This window comes from Neofelis nebulosa, chromosome 2 (assembly GCF_028018385.1).
Source record: "Neofelis nebulosa isolate mNeoNeb1 chromosome 2, mNeoNeb1.pri, whole genome shotgun sequence".
NCBI lineage: Eukaryota > Metazoa > Chordata > Mammalia > Carnivora > Felidae > Neofelis > Neofelis nebulosa.
In genome coordinates, this window is record NC_080783.1 from 119,759,493 (window position 1) to 119,781,585 (window position 22,093).

The 22,093-nt window shown below is 48.0% G+C and overlaps 1 protein-coding gene across 2 annotated transcripts in view; it reads left to right on the plus strand.

The window, feature by feature from the left end:
• ZNF697 (zinc finger protein 697) overlaps positions 1 to 21,350 on the plus strand; it is a 30,729-nt gene extending 9,379 nt beyond the window's left edge. For both annotated transcript variants that reach the window (XM_058716037.1, XM_058716036.1), the window contains exons 2-3: positions 14,955 to 15,235; positions 16,616 to 21,350. In XM_058716037.1, the coding sequence (XP_058572020.1) occupies positions 14,992 to 15,235; positions 16,616 to 18,036 (1,665 nt within the window). In that variant the 5' untranslated portion in view covers positions 14,955 to 14,991 and the 3' untranslated portion in view covers positions 18,037 to 21,350. The remainder of the gene's footprint in view (positions 1 to 14,954; positions 15,236 to 16,615) is intronic.
• The last annotated feature ends 743 nt before the right edge of the window (positions 21,351 to 22,093 follow it).

The window sequence follows — 22,093 nt, forward strand, 5'->3', positions numbered from 1 at the left end:
ACTTCTGTTCATTCTGGTCCTGCTTTTCCTCCAGGGGTGAGCAGAGAAGCAGCTGTCCCATCACATTGGCAAGAGTCTAGTAGCATTTCCCACCACGAACACAGACACAGCTGTGTGCCACCTCTGTCCTTTGCAGAGCTGAACTGAGTGTTAAAAGCTTAGAGTGGAGGGGAGGACTCCGACAGGACAATCGGATGCAAACAAGGGTGCTGGCATTTGGCCAAGGGATGAGGGTTCTTTTTCTAGAACATTCTAACTTCTGAAGCTAATCGCCACTTTCTATCATGTCTACTTATTTAGCAGGATAATTAAGCAGGCTTGGCTCTTGGTGCTGACAGGTTATTGGATCCTGTTCGGAGAGCTAGGTAGTTTCCATGGCTCTGCCTTACCTGATGTGATCTTGGCCACATCACTAGATTTCCTGGTCTTGTTAGTCCTTCCTTTTGGGACTGAGGGAGAGAAATAAGGACACCTAATTTTATGCATTTTAAGAAATAATTTGAGGGCTCATTATTGGGGGGGGGCATGGATAACCAAAGTGAGTAAATCAACGTGTTCCCTGTAGGAGCTGGCAGTCGGGAGCTGGTAGGGAGGGAGAGAAAACGAATACGATACAAATTATTGTAATTTTAAAACCGACAGTATTTTAAAAACTAACAAGAGACAGAAGAAGATAAGGAAAAGTACCTTAAAGAGTCATACAAAGTGAAACAATAGTAATTCTCTCTGAGCATTTAACAATAATCCTATAGGGTACATATACTTATTGTACCCATTTTGTAGATGATGAAGCCAAGGCTCCAAGAGATAGAGCAACTTGTTTAAGGTTCTAGAGCTAGAGGCTGGATTCATACAGGTGGCGTGGCTCCAGCATCTGAGCTTTTATTACTTCCTACCAGGAAATGCATCATGCTGTTTCTTGAGGAATAGCATGGCAAGAGAGGAAAAACACAGGGTGCCTTCTGGGAGGCTTAAAGCATCAGGGTTTTGCCTGGGGTTAGCCGATTAAAGGTCAGGGAGGGGTAAGAGAATCTTAGGCTACATTGTTGAAGACGGAGTTTATGCTTCTCTGAAGACTATGGCAGAGTCTGTCAGGGTTTTGAGCTCCAAATGGAGTGGTAACTATGTTTTAAGATCAATCCAGCAGGTGGTATGTAGGTGCGTGTAACTGGTAAGAGTGTCTATTGCAGTGATCTCCGCCACAGAAAAAAAAAGAGGAAAGAAATAAAAGGAAGGGCTCCGAAACTGATTTGACTGAAAGGGGTGAGGAAGGGTCAGACTCCAGGGTTTTGAGCCTGATGAGTAAGAACAGAGAGGCATGGACAGAAATCGGTACTGTGAGGAACTGATTTGTAACAAAGATTTGGGAGAAGAGCTGTTTTTTGGTGGAAATTCATTTAGTCTTCACAACAGCCTTTCAAGGTCACTTGTTTTTCTCATTGCAAAGACAAGGAAACTCTGTCTCAAGGAGGTAAGTAACTGTCCTGGGGGATATACTATGTAAGAGGCAAACCGCCGTTTGAAACCAGGTCTGTTGATGCCTCCTGTCCTGTGTCCCGTGTGATGTTCAGGGCAGTGGTATTAATGCTCCTCGGTGTGATGCTTGGTGCATCATTAGAAACGTGGATCTGGAGTGCACATCAGGGGTTGGGGTAAGAGGTTCAAATACTGAGGTCTCTGGGTAGAGGTGTTTCTCTAAAATTAGGGAAAGGGGCTAGATGATTGAGAGGTGAGAGAGAAGAAAGTGTAGACAAGAACCTTGAAGGCTGACTTGTTTGAGGGGTTCAGAAGAGGAGACAAGGTGGGGCACCTGGGTGGCTCAGTCGGTTAAGCGCCCGACTCTTGACCTCAGCTCAGGTCCTGCTTGATCTTATGGTTGGTGAGATAGAGTCCAGGGTTGGGCTCTGCACTGACAGCCAGAGCCTGCTTGCGATCCTTCTCTCCCTTTCTCTGCCCCTCCCCTGCTCTCTCTCTCAAAATAAATAAACTTAAAAAAATTTAAAAAATAAAGAGAAGCCAAGGTGGTAAGTGCTCAGGAGGACTGGGACAGTGTAATATGAAACTCAGGAAGGAGAGAATTTCCATGGGACGTGTCTCAGCAGGATTTCTGCAGTCATTTACTGAATCTCTGTTACATATACAAGCACTTTGCGGTGTTGATGGTGTTAACCTTAAACATAAAGGTCAGTTACTTTAGCAGTAAAATGGGTTTATTTGGGAAAAACAGAACTGTAACTTGAGACATGCAAGCTTTGGCAAAAGCATAGGCGTGCCCAGCAAGCAAAGGAGAGGAACATTATTTTATGGAGAAGAAGGAGGAAGTGGAAAGAGGTTGTTTTTAATGCAAGTCCAGTGGAGACAAGCCCAAGTCTGGGCTGCTGACCTTCCCATTGGCTGAGTTGCAGGGTAGTTGATTTCTTGCAGGAGATATAATGTACATCTTTTCCTATTGGGGTCTGTGATTGGAGGTTCTTGCTTTAATTGACTTGAGTAGTAAAGGCCGTTTCTCTTAGCCTCTCCTTCTACCATCCAGACTCCACTTTAGTGAGGTTTCCTTTTATTAATTTGCACAATGGCAAGATCATAGGAGAAGAGACCACTGGATTTGGAAGCTCAGAAATTATAGCTGGTACTGATGTAAGCCTAACTCTCTAAATGTTAGCTATTAATACTATCTGCTGGGATGGCTCACACCTGGGAAGCCTGTGGTTCCCTGGGGAACTGATGTGTGTGGTGATGAAGCACTTTATCAGGTCTCACTGGCACGGACCCCTCCTTTTCCCAGGAGGCACTGCAGAAGGGGATGTAATATAGTTTGATCGTTGGTTTGGGGCATTTAAAAAACAGTAATGTGAAGAAAAAGTGCCCCTTCATAGAGTTTCATAATTTGGTAGAAAAATATCTTTTAAAATTCTTGTTAGAATGGAGTGAGGGGCGCCTGGGTGGCTCAGTCAGTTGAGCGTCCGACTTCGGCTCAGGTCATGATCTCGAGGTCCGTGAGTTCGAGCCCCGAGTCGGGCTCTGTGCTGACAGCTCAGAGCCTGGAGCCTGCTTTGGATTCTGCATCTCCCTCTCTCTGCCCCTCTCCTGCTCTCTCTCTTTCTCTCTCTCTCTCTCATGATGACTTTTCTTTCAGATGTTGTACCAAGGACTTGGAATTATTAACTGTTTACCATAACACTCCATTAACCCAAAGCTAACTCAAATGATTGCTTTCTTTCCTAGCCAACAAGATGTCTGTTTTCTCTAAGAAAAACAGTTAAATCAGAGACCCTTTTTAAGCATCGCACGAAGATAAGTTTGAAGAACACTGTCTGAGGGAAAAATAATTAAAATCAAAATAGAAAAGAAGCAATTAGCAGGAGTCTGGAAGAGAACAGGAAAAATAGGAGGAAGGTAGCATCTGTGATGTGCTGTGTCGGTAGAGCCAGAGCACACCCTGCAAATACGACTGAGCCGGCTGGGGAGTGCACTGCAGGGCACATGGAGCTTGAAAGGAATCCCATAACCTGGAGGGCGGTCCCATTTCTACCACCAGCTCCCCACCTTTGTGAATTCAAACAAGCCACTTATTTTCCCTAGTCCTCATTTTCCTCATCAGTAAAAGGAGGGATCCTTTAAAGACATTTTCAGCCAAAAAAATCGTGCTACTGGCTCGTCATCTGTGGATATTGTCTCTTCGGCAAAATTTAGCTTGTGGTTGGTCTGTTTCTGCATCGTCTCCCACACAGAGCATGCCAAGCTATTACAGCAGGAGCAAGAAGATGTAAGAGGAAGGAGGGTGAATCTGAGAAACCGTATTGGTGGTGATGGGTCATGTCGGATGAGCGTGCCTGGAACACTTTTTTACTCGCCATGAAGTGTGAGCCAGGATTCCTTATACTGCGGAGTTTTGTGTTCCTCCTAGAATCCTTTTTTTTCACCTGGGTATTTCCAAGTTATTATTTCCAGGCAGGATGACTCTGTGAGCACTTTGAAGATTTGTTAGGAATGAGTTGGTGACTTTGGCCAGATTTTTAGTTCTTTTTCCTTGGAGAAAAGGAGGATTAGCTAACAAAGCATTTTGCGTCCTGGGTAGGTAATGGCTTGATTAATGTGCTTTGACTCACTGCCCAAGTAAGCAGCTGATGGGAGCTATAAACCCAGGGTCAAACTTGTATAAATTAGCTACATCCCAGAGAGGCAGTGTGTTGGAGTCTTGAAGAGCAACTTAAGTCCCTCTTAGTGCACCTGCCGTGTAACACAAGTGATTAGGAAGCGAGAAGCAGGTGAGCTAAGTGAGATCCAGGGAGGCCCAGATCATCAGTGTGAGTGTTTCAGCCAAGCACTGTCGGCTGCGTGGGGTAGAAAGGAAGGGGGATTGGAACAAAAGTTGCGATGTCAGTGATTGAAGCTCGTGTCTGCCCTTAACTGGTACACTCATGGGTAATTCACTTAACCTTTCTGAGTCCCAAGGCTTATGCTTCTGTAAAATGGTGCTGGACGAGACCAGCAGATTCCCCTCTTGCCGGCTGCCTCGTTCTGCTGTGTCATCAGCTGACGTTTGTGTCTGTGCTGCCGCCTGATTTGGGATCTACTGTCAGCACCTTCTCTTCTCCACCAACCCACCAAAACATCCCGTGGCGTGTGGGGGTGCAGTGGGCTCTTACACCTCTTCCCCCAGACTACTGTGGACTTCTGAAACACTGTGATAGGCAGTGTATTATGGGTCCTCCGTAGTAGTGGTTTATAACAGGGTTTGGTTTTGTTCGCCATAAATTCTTTCAGAGTCCAAGGGAAAGCCATGGGCCTTCTCAGCAGAAGAAAGTTTCTACAGACACATTCACATAAGACTGCAGGGAGTTCATGGACTCTGAAGGCTCTCAGGCTAAGAACCCACGCCCAAGAAAAATACCATTCTTCTGCTTCCAAGCTTGTAGAGGATGCTGTTCTCTCCAGGAAATGCTAGGGGCCGAAGGTAAAGGGGACATTAGGAAACCCTGAGCCTCACGACTGGCTTGGGGACTGTGGTATTGAAGCAGTGAATGAGCTTGGATGCCACAGTCTCCTTGTTGAGACAAATGCACCACTTCCTGGATGACAGCTGTGTCCTGTGACCAGTTCTGTGTCCCCTTCGCTAAAACGGACAATGTCTGTGAGCTTTTGGTTTCCAGCCTGAAGTGGGAACGTAATACCGTCTAGCTGCTCTCTCTGTGATACGGTGTGAGTAAATTTGCATGGCATTTCTCCGAGAAGGACACTCTCTAAATGTAACAGTTCTCAGCTTGGGCTAGTAAAGTAATTCTGTCCCTGCCAGGGTTCATCTCCTGGAGATCACATTTTCATACGTCACGAGTGTATTAGCTTCCTTTTCACCGACACGCACCCTGACCTTTTTCATCCCCTCAGAAGATCGTTCTGGGGATGACCAGTTACCAATGTACCCAGTCTGTTGGATGCTCGTGTCATTTTGTCATTTTGGCTTTTCCGGGGATAAAGCATTCCTCTGGCCGAGTTGTCAGGACCGTGTCCCCTGTCAGGTTTGTCTCCCCTTGGTCTTGGGTGTAAAGTGGCTGAACTAACAATAAGCACCAGCTATGGCAAGATTGTTTTTTGAGTTCCTTGGAAATATAATAGGTGATGAAAGTGGAAACAGTTTTCTGATGCTATTTTGTGTAGAACAGCTATTCTATCATAAGAAGAAGAAAAAAAAAAGCTCAAAACATCAAAGTTAAGTTCCTTTTGTCTCTCCCCTACTGCCTCTCTCCCCAGTTCTCAGGGGCTCTATTCAATATCGAGCATCGTAATCAGTCCCGATTTGGCATACTTCGTAAAAGCAGGCTAATCCGTTTGTGGAAGTCACTGATTTTTTTATTACAGTCGGTTCAGCGTTTGAATGAATATAATCAGCCTTACGTTTCAGAAACAAAACGTATGTTTTCCATTTTACAACTTTTTATTAGTAGCTTTCCTGGCAAACACAAAGTAAGTAGAGCAGTGTGATAACACCACATATACCGCTCTGCTTCAGCAGTCAGCTGTGATCACTGAAAGGGCGTCTAATTTTTTCTGCATCTCTGCCCACTCCCCTGTATCCTGGACATTTCATTTCAAGTGAAGCAAATTCCAGACATACCATTTCACCTGTAAATACTCCATTATGAATATATTAAAGCTGTAAGAGCTCTTTGTAAATTTATTCCCAATACCAACACCTTAAAAAAAAAAAAAACACGAGTAAGTTTCTTTTTTTTTTTTCAACGTTTTTTTATTTTTTTAATTTTTTTTTTATTTTTGGGACAGAGAGAGACAGAGCATGAACGGGGGAGGGGCAGAGAGAGAGAGGGAGACACAGAATCGGAAACAGGCTCCAGGCTCCGAGCCATCAGCCCAGAGCCTGACGCGGGGCTCGAACTCACGGACACGAGATTGTGACCTGGCTGAAGTCGGACGCTTAACCGACTGCGCCACCCAGGCGCCCCGTAAGTTTCTTACTATCAAATATCTAATCAGCATTCATGAGTTCCCAGTTGTGTTATAATTTGTTTCTGTACCTTAGTTGACTTGGGATTCAAGTAAGGTCTGAATGCTGGTGTTGGTTGAGACATCTCAAGTCTTTTGACTTGGCGGTTTCCTTCTTGCGTATCATTCTTGCTATTTTTGTCATTGTTGGTAAAGAAACTGGATCATATGTCTCCCATAGTTCCTATGATCTGGGCTTTGCTGACAATGTTATTCTTATTTTTTTAATGTTTATTTGTTTTTGAGAGAAAGAGAACAGAGCGCAAGTGGGGGAGGGGCAGAGAGAGAGGGAGACACAGAATCCCAAGCAGGCTCCAGGCTTCGAGCTGTCAGCATAGAGTCTGATGCGGGGCTGGAACCCAGGAACCGCGAGATCATGACCTGAGCCGAAGTCGGATGCCCAACTGACTGAGCCACCCAGGCGCCCCTGATAATGTTATTTTTAAGGAAATAGGAGTCATGCAAGTATGTGATTTTTATTTTTTTTTTTAAAATTTTTTTTCAACGTTTTTTATTTATTTTTGGGACAGAGAGAGACAGAGCATGAATGGGGGAGGGGCAGAGAGAGAGGGAGACACAGAATCGGAAACAGGCTCCAGGCTCCGAGCCATCAGCCCAGAGCCTGACGCGGGGCTCGAACTCACAGACCGCGAGATCGTGACCTGGCTGAAGTCGGATGCTTAGCCGACTGCGCCACCCAGGCGCCCCAAGTATGTGATTTTTAAAAACATGTTTTTCAGCCTATGTAACATCTCACTCTGTGCTGAAGACTATGCAGCTCTAGAGTTTGCAGTTTAATTAGGCAGGAAAATTGAAGCATCAGGAGATGTCTCTACATTTTTCTTCTTGCTTTCTCTGTTGGAAGACGCCTTGGCAAATTGTATGCAGTGGTGTCACTTGCCCACTGCTGAAACGAATGGGGCTGGAACACGCCAGCCCATCTTCATCAGCAACGCCAAACGGTTATTTTGGGCAGAGAATGGGGAGAGCAGTTTTTCCTGTTGAATCTGTAAGTGGGAAACTGGGGTGATTGAATGTATACATCAAACCCCTTGGTCCCAGCGCTCCTCTCTCGCTGTCTGCATTCTCTTGAGGACTGTTCATTCCAGTGGAAATAGGATCACAGAATCATCTGCGGGGGGGGGGGGGGGGGGGAGGCTTCCTGGAGTCACCTGGCCCCATCAGGTAACCTTAACCAGGATTCCAGCATCAGCTCTCCAGAGCAAAGCTGTTTGTTAACAATTTCCGCAGCCCACATTCACCCACCGTGCCTTCTAAGTCTGCTTTCTCCCTCGTCCTTCAGCGAAACAGATTATTAAATTGCGTCTCTCTCTGCAGTGGGAGTGTGTGCCTGTAAACATATGTGTGTGTCTGTGTAGCTCTTCGGTTAAGATTAATTTTGATTCTTCCCTGCTGTCCTGTATGGTGCCTACATCCAGAGACCCTGTTCAACTATCTGTATATAGGAGTGATTTTTTATAAAAAAGAACATGTTTTTAATGGGTGAATTTTGACTTACAATGGGATTATTGTGGACTTTTTTTTAAAGCTGTCATGTGTTACGATTAATTTTATGCATCAACTTGGCTGAACCAATAGGTACACAGATACTTGATCTAACATTCTGAGTGTTTCTGTGACAGAATTTTGGGATGAGATTAACATTTAAATGGGTAGATTTCAAGTGCCTGGGTGGCTCAGTTAGTTAGGCATCTGATTTCGGCTCAGGTCATGATCTCACAGTTTGTGAGTTCAAGCCCCATGTCGGGCTCTGTGCTGACAGCTCAGAGCCTGGAACCTGCTGCAGATTCTGTGCCTCATTCTCTCTATGCCCCTCCCCTGCTCACTCTCTCTACCTCTCTCTCAAAAATAAAATAAACATTAAAAAAAAAAAAACAAAAAAACAAACCTGAAGGCTTATACCTTTAAATGGGTAGATTTTGAGTAAAGCAGATTGCCCTCCATAATATGGATGGGCCTCATGCAATCAGCTGAAGGCCTGAACAGATTTCCCTGAGTAAGGAGGACTTCTCCAGCAGATGTGCCTTTGGACTGGAACTGTAGCATCATCTTTTCTGGATCTCCAGTGTGCTGACCCACCCTGTAGATTTTGGACTTACTAGTCTCCAAAATGGGTCAATCCCTTATAGTAACTCTCTTTCTATATACACATCCTGTTGGTTTTGTTTCTCTGGAGAATGCTGACAAATGGTGTCGTGGGGGTGGCGGAGTGGGGGGAGGACAAGTAAGTATATGCCCTGGGTTTATCTGGCTGGCTGTATTTGAAGTGGTGTTTTCTATTAAAGAGATGGGAAGGTAATTGGAGAGGCCATCAGAAAAAATTGAGATTCTCCTGGCCATAACCCTTCTAGCAAACTTTCAATTTTTGACCTCGTCTGTTTCCCTTTCTGAGCCTCACTTTCCTGTCTGTAAAGGAGTTTGAGCTAAGGGGTTTCCAGCTCTAGGATTCCATGAAATACAGGTGTGGAGCTTTTGAGCCAGCTGTTGACGAGGTATCTGAAGACAGTTCTGAGGACTTACCAAGTGCAAGAGAAGAAAAGAGGCTGAGGCTGTGTACCAGGTAGTGGTCGTGGTACAATGCCAAGCAGAGTGGAGGAAAAATATGAACAGAGGGGATACTCTGTGCATCAGGTAGGACATTCGAATCGGTTAAACATAAACCATGGACGAGTAAATGCCTGCCTGAGAATCTACCTTTTGCGACTTCTCGTCTGATGGCGGATGGTCTAATTTTGAGGGTGCTTAGAATCTGTCTCTGAATTGCAGTCATCCTTATTTTTTGCAGCAGGAGTAGGGTGTTGGTGAAGGCTTGACAGCTGTGACAAGCTGAGGCCCCTCTGGCCAAACTGAGGGGCCCCAGCACAACCAACAGACAGGAAATGCCTGACCCCAAGGACATTCATGCTATTCTTGACTAAAGAGATTGGAAGGCGTCTCAGACTAGCTCTGACCACTGGGGTTGTGAATTGATTTCTCTGTGGCCTTGGTTTAAGCCTTTCTCTTTTTTTCAACCCGGGCTTCCCCCTCCAGGTTAAAAGAAAAAAAAAAAAAAAAAAAAAAAAAAGCAGTAACCACAAGGAGGAAACCGTGTTATTTTAGCTTCTCCTGTCTGGACAGTACTTGGTACTTAGCTGCAGTCATCTTCTGGCTTTCTGTGGGAAATGAATGTTCACCTCATGTGGCAGCCTGCCACTCAGGAGGGTTGGCGTTTTGGGTTGGGCAGTCTGGGTGTGTGACTGGGGAAGTCAGCTGCACCCTTTGGATACGGACACCTTGTCCCGGATCACCGGAGGCATCTGTGCAAATGTGGTGGGGTGGATTTCTTTGCCCTTGCCTTCTTGCTGACCGAAGGCTCTCCCGCAAGGCGGCAGGACCCTGCTGGCCATATCCCCTGAGAGGCTAGTGCTAGTTGACTGTTTACTCAGTTGGTGCTGAGGACTGACAAATGATTAACCCCCTGGAATCCCTGGTTAGACCCCAGTTATGGTCATGAGTTCAGCCTTTTGGACTGCAGACTTCAGATTGTTTTTCCGGCATTCTCCCCCCGTCTGGGTGTCTTGGCCCTGCCTCTGCTATGGAAACCCTCCCCAGGGAGCGAGTGGTGTGCAGGGGGCGTGGGAAGTGAAGGCTGGAGGCCTCGGATCAGACCGCCACGGGGGAGGCGGGGAGGCCTGCCAGCCCCCGGGGAGGTAAGGAAGGCACCCTCCAGAGGACTGGGGGACAGGAAAGGCGCTGCAGCCTGGAGGAGGCGGAGTGGGAGCCACTCCTGGCCTTCCGCCCAGCCACTTCCTTCCCCTGACATGACAGCCCCGCTGCCCTGGCCCCTGGCCACCTGGCAATGGCCGTGGCACATGACTCCCCCGCCCGCTGGACCTGGGAGGGGGAGGTCTGTGCGCAGACCAGCCCCCTCCGCCTGCCCAGGGCCCCTGGGGGGTCGCGCGCACTCCCCCAGGTTCCTGGGGCTCAGGGCTCAGCACCTGCCAGCACTCCTCCTCCTCCCCCCCCCCCCCCGTTGGGGTCCCCCCAAGGCAGGGGGCCAGTCCGAGTCCTTACTCCACCTAGGAGCTGCGTCACCTGGAGCTCATCTGCTGAGCCTCGGCATTCTTGACACATAGAACAGGGTGGGTGACCCTCCATGTCTGCCTCTCGGGATCATGGGATTATTGGAATCAAATGAGCTGCATCGCCCAGCAGGAGACGTCTCACCGCAGGTGCCTGGGAGCACCTCGCTCCGCTCCACCCCACCTGCCCTGGCCCGCAGTGTCATGACCCTGTGCCATCCGTGCCAGATGCCCTGGAGAAAGACAGCCAGTGCTTGATCTTTCAGGAAGGTGAGGGAGAGGGGTGCGCTTGTCTGCCCCCCGCCCCCCATTCCCGGGAAGTTCCCTCAACTCTGTGAAGTGGTGGGCCTCTTGCTTTTGGAGAGGGCTAGGTTTGCATAGAGCCCCAGAGGGGGCCTCTGGGAAAATGTGCCAGTAAACTCCGGGTAAATTCTAATTTCTGTCTGTGCTACTGGCCTCACTTCCTCTTCCCCCAGCCTATTCCCTCCTTTCCTTCCTTCCCAACATCCTTTATCCCATTTACTTCTACTCTGTAGCATTATCCTCAAATTGATGTGATCAGTCTTTGAAATGGGGTCGAGTTTGTGTGGAAGGCACGTGAGCATTTTCATAGTGACTTTATAGGGTAATGAACATTACCCTTTTTTGAGTGGGGAGGTTTGGGGTAGGAGTAGAGGACATGAAAATATTGCAGGTTCTAAAAGCTAGGATTTGAGCAGTCTTGGCCAAGTTGACTGATCCCATCCTGAAGTGATCTGCACCCAAGAGAAAGGTGTGGGGGGAGGGGGTGGGCATTTGGGGAGTTAACCGCTTGCTGTGCTAGTTGAGGAAACAGGCTGCAGCTGAAAATGTCTAACGAAGCTGACAGGGGTGCCTCGTTGGATTAACTCTCCCGTGTACCGTATGGCAAGCTAGAAGAGGACTCAGGTACATTCAGACCCAGCCTGGCTCCAGAGGGGGCAGATACTTAAAGTCACACAGCACAGTGGCTGTGCTGGCCAAAAACCTGGGCTCTTCCCCATTGCTGCTAGTGCAATGATTAGAAATAGATGCAGAATTAATCTTGTCTGCCTGACTGCTCCCACCATTACCTATTTGGTTCCCCCCACCCCACCCTACCCTTAAACTTCTAACTCTTCTGCCTGGGAGGAGGCTCTCCCTTACACACAGTGGAAGTCAGGGTTTACTGAGCCATGCACCTCATTCAGCTTGCTTATACATTCTGAATACAGGATCCCTTCTTAACATCCCCAAACCAATATGGAACTGAATCTTTTTCCCTCACCCCTGCTCCCCCAAGCAGCTAGCCCCTCCCTGGTGGTCGTGTCCATAGGGTGGGCTGTTCATTAATAGAGCCTTTAGTTGCCAGGCCAAAGGAAGCTCTGCTTGTAAGACTATACCATTTATTATTATCTCTATGCCTACGGCTTTTACCAATCTTATAGGATATAAGGAATAAATCTAACAGGCCAGGTGGTACCATGCTTGTTCTTACGGGTGCAGAATCTGAGGATGAGCAAGGTTAAGTAACTTGCACTAGCAGAGTAGTGGACGGAGAGGAGAGGATTTGAACCTCGGGCAGTCTAGCCGCACACCTGTCACGGGGCCCTGCTACCCATTCATTATCCACCCCTTGGCCTTGCCCAAGAAAACACGTTGCTAGCTTTTATTTTGAGAATGAATGGGAAAGGAGTTGGAACAAAAAGTGCTTACAGCACTATTGACCGACACTTCAGTTATACCGCAGTGTTTAGATAACGGGTCTAAAGATGAAGTCCTCTCTAGATGGAGACAGACACAACTTCTGTCCTTGTCTTTTTGTGGTTTTTAAAATAATTGTAGTCTTTCCTTTAATGTGTTTTGTCACATTAGAGACAAAGTTGGCTTTTTTGCTGATAAAAAAAAAAATGTATCTTTATTGTAGAAAATACAGATGTTCACAAAAAGGAAGAGTGACCCCAAGTGACACACTAGGCTTCTGGCTAAGAAGATGGGCCCTGGAATTCTCTACTGAGGGGCTCAAATCTCTGTGGTGCCCCTGATGACTTATATGACCTTGAGCTAGTCACAGTTTCTGTGCCTGTATCTTTGTCTCCGGAGTTGAAGATCATACCCTTCATCATTGGGTTAAGATTAAATGATGCACAACCCTTACAAGTGGCCAAGAGATGGCTGATCAGCAGCTCAATAAATAATGTTCTGGTTTTCCCCTCTGAACCTGTATATGTGTGTGTAGATATACATATACTAGTATGCATATACTAATAAAAAATGAGTTGTTTTTTTTTTTTAAAGAGCAGCTAGTTTTCACCTAACAATATATCATGACTGCTTTTCCTTCTAAATAGCCTTCTCTGTTATTTGATGGCTGCCTGGGACCCCATGATGTGAGGGCATGAATGGAACTGAATCCATGCAGATATCCAGGTCTGCTCTAACATTCATGCACTTGCAAATAAATCTGAGTAGATATTGCACCATGAGTGGTGTCGCTCTAGGTGCCAGGAGCTTCCCACCCTTTTTAGAGCACACCTAATCTTCCCTGTCCTGGTGCAAATGAGGATCTGGGCATGTTCCCTTCGGGAGCTCAGAACTTTCTTCATCCTGAGTGTGGCAGCTGTGAACTTCTATATTCCAGCCCCATCTGGGGAACTCAGCCTCTGCCTCTCTTCCTTTCTCCCGCTTAAATCTATACAAACTATGTTTCTTTGCTTAGTATCTCTGGTAGGAATTATCTCTTGGTTCCTGAGAAATCGCAAATCAGAAAGTACTCTCATTCTGTGTTTGCTCTGAGGTACTCAGAAGGTCTTGTGTCCTTTTTAAAAGGGTTTAGAGGTGAAATGCTAAGCTTCAGCTCAGCAGGGAGCCTGATGTGGGGCTCAATCCCATAACCCTGGGGGCTGAAATCAAGAGTCAGACGCTCAACTGAGCCACCCAGGCGTCCCAGAACCTGCATTTTGAACTGTATATATTCTAAAGGAGCTCAGCAACATTCCTGGACACTGCTGACTGAACATCCTCAGACAAAGCCGTTTTCTTATGATGTTTAAGGGACAGGCATGAGTTTTCACTCTAATCTAGGGAGTATATCCTCACCTTTGAGAAAGGATAGAATTTGCTACTTAGGGCAGCGAATCTGCCAAAATTATGGTGGTGCCCCTGTGTCTGAGGTATGCTGGAAACGGCATCAGGACTTCAAGAGAAATAATCTGTGTATTTCATATTAAAAATAGAAATGACAGGTATATTCTCTTGAGGATCAATTTGTAAAAAACTCAAGAGTTATCAATTCCTCTATACAGTGTTTTCCAAAGCACTTTTGTTAATGTTTCCTTTGGACATCCTCCCTGGAAGAAAGGCTAAGTAGCGTTGTCCTCCTTGCACTGATGAGGACACTAAGACACTAAGACAGGTGAACTGACTTGCCTTGGGCCTTGGAGTAAGGCTGGCAAGAGCCTACAGAACCAGGTTGGGGAAGTCCTCTCAATAAGAGGCAGGAAAAGCTCCCAGCCAAGGAAAGAGCATCTTGCTAGTTCAGATGCTGCTGAGGCATGGAAAGAGCTGGACACTTCAGAGTCTCAGTTCAAGATCTTTGCTGCCTTGAGCTGAGCTGTAGGAGTGATGGATGGCAGGAGCCCATTAGTTTTGGCTCAACTGCTCAGTCTTGGCAAGGGGCCTTTAAACCTGATGTCTAACAAAAGGTTTAGGAATCCGATGTCATTTTCTTCCTGCAGTTCACATGTTGGCCTCTTCTGTAGAGGGGTTACCAACTGTGTGAGGGTCATGTTCCTGTTAAGGGCTTTCTACAATTAAAGTATATTATATAAGGCAAAAGATGTAATGAGGCTATAGAGATGGCTTCTAATATAGAGGGTCCCTGCATCTGCCTCCACCCCTAGCTGACCTGCTACAGCTTGAATTATCTTGACTCACTGCTCATAGGAGAGCGGTAGGTCCTCATTGGTTTAATGAGGTTTTCCTGCTTAGAAGTTAGTCTAAGGCTAACAGGGTCTTCTTTTTGAGCTTTATGTTTTCTCAGCTGAAAACTGGGTGCAGCCACCATGAAGGCTAAAAAGCCATGTTGATAGAATAATCCACTTCAGATACAGAAGCAGATTAACCTGTATCCAGCGGGAGTCGGCATGTTAGCCTCAGAGTGCCACTGTTCCTACACCACCCAGACCAGCCTCCTTTGCACTCAGTTCTGTGCATCTTAAAATGAGAGGTGGAGCAGAGATTTGCCATCTGGGGCATGGAACTCTACACGTTTTCTTGGACTGTGCCACTGATTTTCATGGAAATCCAAGCCAGATATGGTGAGGGCAGGAGGCCAGACTGACGTGACCTTTATCTGTGTTTTGTCTGGAACAGGGGTCCCTGGTCCCGTCCCTTGTCCTGTTCTTCCCGGATGGAACAAGAAGATAAACAGGGTGTGTGTGAAGCCCAGGACTCAGAAGACGAGGGGATGGGCTCTGATTTTGAGAACTCTGAAGACAGGGAACGGGACCCAGAAGAAACGGGAATGGGCTCTAATCCACAGGATGCACTCAAGAGACAAGACCACCCAGAGCCAAAGATGGGCTCCAACCCACAGGATGCAGCTCTAGGAAGGGACCCAGAGGCGAGGGAACTGGTGTCTGACATCTGCCCAGGTGAGGACGAAGCTGGCATTTCCTTGGAAGTTGTCCCACTCACCATCATTTCTAGCTCCTCTAGAGTTAGAACCAGGGGTGGCATTCGTTGCGGGAGAGTCCTTTAGTGGACACCATTAAACAGATTCGGTGCCACTGAAAGCCTGAGGAACAGCCTTTTCTTGAGTCCAGCTTGAGGTGGGCTGTAACTGGTTAACACGGGTGAAGAGGGTAACTCACTGGCGCGGCACTTTACAGTATGCAGAACACTGCTATAAATGAACACCTGGAACCACACGAGAGGGAACACAGCTAGGATCAGAACCTACCTCATCAGGGTGTTGGGAGAGTTCAGATGAGTTGTGCATAAAAACTTAGCACAGCACTGAGCAAACAAAGCATCCAGGTGTTTACAGTTACAGTCATCATCTTTGTTTGTAGATAAGTAAACTCAGTGGTAAGTGACTACCCAGGTGCATGTGGATAATGCCCAGAGGGCTCAAGGCCTCTGCTAAGTCCCTTGCTACTCCTGACCTGGAAAGAGTAAGTGCTGGCCCTCCATCCACCTCCTTGGTTCCACCTTTGGGCATTCGTTGCTTCACACCGCCCTGTGCGTGCCTGGGGGATAGAAGTGAATTCAAATACCTTATGGCCAAGACTGTGGAGTTACATTCCTTCCCCTGTGACACATCCTGGACTTCCTGCTGCCCTCCCCTGCAGTGTGCACAAGCACGTGGTCTTTTCATATCCTAGTAAGCTTCCGGAGTGCCCTCTGCTTAGAGATGGCCACCAGAGACGGACAGGTGTGCGTTTTGAGTCAGTCTCTAAGCTCTAGGCCCTGCGCTCACTCCCCCTGCCCGGCCTACATAGTAAAGCCCTTAAGTTGGGGTTGGTTGTTGTTTCACCCCAACAAATTATAAAAATCAGCCCATTACCTGGTTAGGACAGGTGGTCTTTTCTTGTGGTTGGCTGGACTGGTCTTGTCTTTGGAGGCCAGGGCCTGGAAACGCATTGGGAGCTGCTAGAGTGAGCCAATCTGTCCCTAGATCCCACAGAGCCCCACCTGCTCAGACTTGACCATTTCAAGCCGACTGTCAGGCCTTCAGATGTGTACCATGGGTGGGGCCTGGGCCCAGAGACAGCTGCTGGAAGAACTGGCCCCCCAAGGGAACAGTTGAGTGAGCCTTTCCCAGGTTTCAGAGCCTACTCTCAGGTAGGCCTTCCCCAGGAGGTACCAGGTGGGAAAGAGGCTGGAATCGTGGGGGCCCTGGAGAGATAGGCTTGAGAGTACCTGGGGAAGGGGATCACTCCGTGGCCCACACTCTAAGAGGCTGGCCTCCTCTAGGTTTACCTTTGAGCGCCAAGTGTGGTCACCCCCCACTGCCACCTTTTCTGTTGCAGAGGGGCTGCTGAGTGAGGAAGAAGGGGCTGCTCTCCGCGAGGAAGAAGATTACCCATCTGGTGTAGCTGAGATGGCGATGTTCCCGGGACTGTCTGAGTCGGACAGCATTTCCCGCAGCCCCCGGGAAGAGGAGGAGGAGGAGGAGAGCGCTGGGGAGAACCCGCTAGACGAAGAGGAGCAGCCACCCCCTCCCATGCTTCCCTGGCGGCGGCACCTCTCCCTGGGGAGTCGGCACCGGAGCGACAAGCCTGCCCACCGCCGCTTCCGCCGGCTCCACCATCCCATGGCCATGGACCTCGGGGAGCTCGACAGCCTGATGGCCAGCATCATGGACGCGCCCACCATCTGCCCCGACTGCGGGGAGAGCTTCAGCCCCGGCGCCGCCTTCCTGCAGCACCAGCGCATCCACCGCCTGGCCGAGGCCGCCGCCGCCGCCAGCCTGGAGCCCTTCGGCTTCGCGGGCGAGTGCGGCGCGGTAGTGGGGATGGTGGGCGTGGGCGTGGGCGTGGCGGGGGGCTTTGGGGCGGGGCCCGCGCTGGCCCGGCCCCCGCGAGAGAAGCCCTTCCGCTGCGGGGAGTGCGGCAAGGGCTTCAGCCGCAACACCTACCTGACCAATCACCTGCGCCTGCACACGGGCGAGCGGCCCAACCTGTGCGCCGACTGCGGCAAGAGCTTCAGCTGGCGCGCCGACCTGCTCAAGCACCGGCGCCTGCACACGGGCGAGAAGCCCTACCCCTGCCCCGAGTGCGGCGAGGCCTTCAGTCTCAGCTCGCACCTGCTGAGCCACCGGCGCGCGCACGCGGCGGCCAGCGGCGCGGGGGCGGCAGCGCTGCGGCCCTTCGCCTGCGGCGAGTGCGGCAAGGGCTTCGTGCGCCGCTCGCACCTGGCCAACCACCAGCGCATCCACACGGGCGAGAAGCCGCACGGCTGCGGCGAGTGCGGCAAGCGCTTCAGCTGGCGTTCGGACCTGGTGAAGCACCAGCGCGTGCACACGGGCGAGAAGCCCTACATGTGCTCCGAATGCGGCGAGACCTTCAGCGTCAGCTCGCACCTCTTCACGCACAAGCGCACGCACTCTGGCGAGCGGCCCTACGTGTGCCGCGAGTGTGGCAAGGGCTTCGGGCGCAACTCGCACCTGGTGAACCACCTGCGCGTGCACACGGGCGAGAAGCCCTTCCGCTGCGGCCAGTGCGAGAAGCGATTCAGCGACTTCTCGACGCTCACGCAGCACCAGCGCACGCACACGGGCGAGAAGCCCTACACGTGCATCGAGTGCGGCAAGAGCTTCATCCAGAGCTCACACCTGATCCGCCACCGCCGCATCCACACCGGCAACAAGCCGCACAAGTGTGCGGGCTGCGGCAAGGGCTTCCGCTACAAAACGCACCTCGCGCAACACCAGAAGCTGCACCTGTGTTAGGGCTGGGCGAGGCTGCCCTGGGGGTGGGGTGGGGGGAGCATGCGGGGAATAGATGTTCTGGGGATAGGCCATGTAGAAAGAAATGGGAAGGGGCGGGAGGGGCAATCGGAGAGTGACGGGGGAGTCTTTTGGTGTTAGGGGGTCTTGAAGGGGAGGGTTGACTAAGCGTTGTTTGGGGGTGTTATATTTTGCCTGCCTCCTCCCCCAGGAGGGCACGCTTGGGGGAGATGTGCTTGAGCGCGAAGACTTCTTCAGGTGCACGCAGTAGGGGGTGAAGAGCACAGGGGCGGGGTGGGGGGGAGCAGGCGCTTTGAGGACCTTGAAGAAGGGGGGGCGGGGTGGGGGAGTGAACAGGATGGCAGGCAATAGGGTAGGTAGGGTGGTGATGGCCTGTGAAAATCGGGAGAGGGCGTGGTTAGAGTGAGGATTATGGGATAAAAGGATGGTATGAATAATTCTATCCTGGTCTCACCAGGCGTTAAGTCAGTGTTGGAACCCTGCCCCCCCCCCCCCCAACAGCTGTAGTCCCATGAAAAGTAGACGAAACCTTGTCGATCCTATGAGGGAGGATATTTTATATATTCTTCCCTTCTTTTCTCTGAGCCACAGTTAGCTGCTATTTTGAGGCATCCAGGGGAAACTGGGCAGGAAAGCTACACACTGTTTTCAAACGCAACACTGAAGTTTAGAAATGTGTTCGTAACTGGTTTTAAGATGACCTGGGTAAGCTTGGTCCTGCCCCTGGCTCTTTATTACTTCCTTTAAAATAGTCTAGCTCCATGCTAGGTCAAGGTGGTCCATGTGGAAGTCCGGTGTGTGCCAAGCCGGGTATTTGAGGTCTCACTTGTGAGATTCTAAGTGCAGAAAAATGAAACAGTCCCGGCTGTGTGTGACTTTCCCTTTCCCAGGTCAACATGATGCTTGTTTCAGACCAGTGACCTGCTACAGAAGTCAACCAGCTCAGAGTTTTGCTAGCCTTACATCAGAAATCCGGGAAAGCAAATGGTCACATGTTGGGGTACAAGGCTTCTTTGTCTCATTTGCCTTCACTCTGTATCCAGTGCACCCCTCCCACCTTGGTAGTAATGGAGGAGGGAATAGAACAGCCACCTCTATCCATTTTGATATGGGCTTTTGGTCTGAGTAGAAATTTCTTTTTGTTACACAGGGAGGCACAGTAGAAAGCTTAAGGCTTTACACCTGGAGGGCACAAGCAGGGAGAGGTGTAAATGCAACATTGCCAAATAGCACAAGCAATGAATGTTTTCTGGTTGTTATATGAATGCCAAAACAGCACTTTTATATTTGTAAAGTGCTTTATGCTTTTTAATGATTGTTAGTTGTTTCTCACATCTTTGTGAGGTAGATCAGTATTATGATCGTAGGGAAGGCCTGGGGACAAGAGTACAGCAGGCTGTTCTGAAGAGAGGCTGATGACCGTAGGGATAGGTACGGCCTGACCTTTTGTGCTCTCCAGCTCAGCTGCTAGAAGACAACCTGTCATGATTTATGTAATAAAGACACTGAAAATTCTTCTGCTTTATGGAAAACTTAAGGCTAGTCTAGAAGGGCCAAAGATGTCCTTGTTGACAAAGCTGGTCTTTGTCACGCAATTAGGGTGTCTTAGGTTTGTTGTATTTCTAGTAGGGCTGTAGTTAGATGACTGTTAAACAGATTTCGGTTACCTGTGCTGAAAACCCCGCCCCTGGTTTAGCCTCTAGAAGTTAGAGTTGTGGAAAGCAGTGTTGTTTTCCTCACCAGTGATCGTGAGTTGTCCTGTACCTTTCATGGAAGCATCTTCACAAGCTGTTGGACGCACTTGAAGGAGAAGAAGAAAAATTGCAAGATTGTTTTTATGGTTTTAGCAAAGTTTCTGTGGATGCTGGTATTTTATACTTGATCAGTTGTGTTTTAGCCAAGAACCTCTTTGGGGACTGTAGGAAAGCATGTTTTTGTCCTTATGAAAACACTTTCTTAAAAAAGTCTTGAGACTTCTGGGCTTAATGTAATGCCTGTCGATCTTGCCCTCTTAATCAGTTTATTGTCACTTACAAATGCAAATAATACAGATTTTCAAAAGATAGATAATTTTGGAAGACACTAATTCTTTATTTTCTTTTAGTACTCGACAGCACTATGAGCAAAGTAAATGTGCATTATTTATTCCGACTCTTTACTCTGAATACTAAGTGTGTAGGACTCCTCTGAAAAGAATATAGCCGATTTGTGGGTAATCGTATTCCTTTGTGTGTGTGGTTTTTGTTTTTTGTTTTTTTTTTCCATGTACATCTACCTCTTCCAGCCGTTTTAAGTTCTCTCAAGTTCGTGCCTATGAAATCTCATCTAACTTTTGATTATTCGGGGATTGATCCTCCACTTTATGGGTTATTTGGTGTTTTGCTGCCACTGCACAGTCATCTATATTAGCTAGGTTATGTATGGATGGCTTTCAAGAAAGAGGTCAACAGGGAAAGGAGATTGAAGCTAATATAAAATAACTTAGTGGCAGTGGAAATCTTTGGATTTCATTGACCTCTCTTGGGTGCCATGGATAAGAGAGTCAGCTACTCCTTCTGTATCCCTTTTGTGAGCAAATCCCTTAGCAGAAGAAAACAGTCCAGCCACCAACACCCCCACTCTCATGGTGCATTTAAAACGTGATTCCACTCTTATAATTCTTCAGGGAACAGAGCTGCATTAGGTGACTCGAAATGCGGTCAGGAGATTGTTTCTCGTATTTAGTTTGAGAATTGTTTTTCTTCAGCCAGCGCTTGTTAACTGTGGTTCACCCTTAAAAGTGTTACTTTGAAGATTCTTCCATCAACTCATTAATGATGGCGGAGGCAAGTGTATCATTTGTTTCCTGGGGAGTTTGGTCAAGTACAGGCTGCTCTTTACTTGGCGAAGCCAGGAGCAGTTTAAATAGGTTAAATGGCTTGACGAAATCTTGAGTTCTGAGTTGGAAAGAGAAGATGAAAAGTTAACCCCTTGAGCCGTGTGGTCTCTTCAGGATCAAGAGCCTTGTACATATGTGAAAAGTACAGATTAAGAACCTGTGTTCATAGACAATCTGAACTGTGTTTCTGAAGTTTGTGCACATTTTCCTTCACTGTAATGTTATTTTACAGCTGTTTGTTAAAATAGTGAATAATTTAATGATCCTGAAAATAACAGTTTTTGTGTATGTGCTTGTATATGTGAGAACTGCCTTATTTTCAGGTTGTTTTATTTAATGATGGTTCCTTGGACAGCATTCTGGTGTTCAGCCACCAATATGGAATATTGGTCATTAAATCCATATCAGTCTTTCCCCATGTCATTCTTTTCTTCTTTGTCATCCATTGAATGTCACTCAGATCAGTATATGGAAGCTATGTTGGTAGAACAGGGGTCAGCAAACTACCAAACCTAGGCTGCCTCTTTTTGCAAGTAAAAATTTTTGGGTGACAGTCATATCCATACAACCTTGATTACAGATTGTCTGTGGCTGCTTTTGCTCTACAACAGCAAGGTTGAGTCTTTGTCACAGAGGTTGCGTGGCCCACAATCCTAAAATATTTACTCTCTGGATCTTTACAAACAAACTTTGCTGACTCCTGTGTTATTAGAATGTTCAGGTGGATCCTAGATCATCCTGGAACTGGCTGATGTCCAAATACTCTGCCCATTTTAACCAATAATTCAGCGGGGCACTTCTGTACTAATGGGACTTTGGGGTGTTGGGAGGATGTTAATGCAATGCCACTGGTATCGATATCCAAAGATTTGTGTGTTCATTCCTTGTATGAACCAATCTGGGGCATTTAGGCAGCGGGCAGGGGAAAGTCGGGGTGGGGAGGGGAGGCAGCCTTAGGTCTCACCTCTAATCTATTAAAAGAATATATTCCTGAATCACCTAAGAAAGTATTTTCTTTCCCTCAGCTCTCAGACATGTAACTTACTGGCTACTGATAATTAAGAATGGAACTTATCAGCTAGACTGGACTCCTACTTAAAATCTTTTTTAGCTGGTTTCTGCCCAACCTCATGGAAACAATGAGACAGCTGTTTGTAAGAA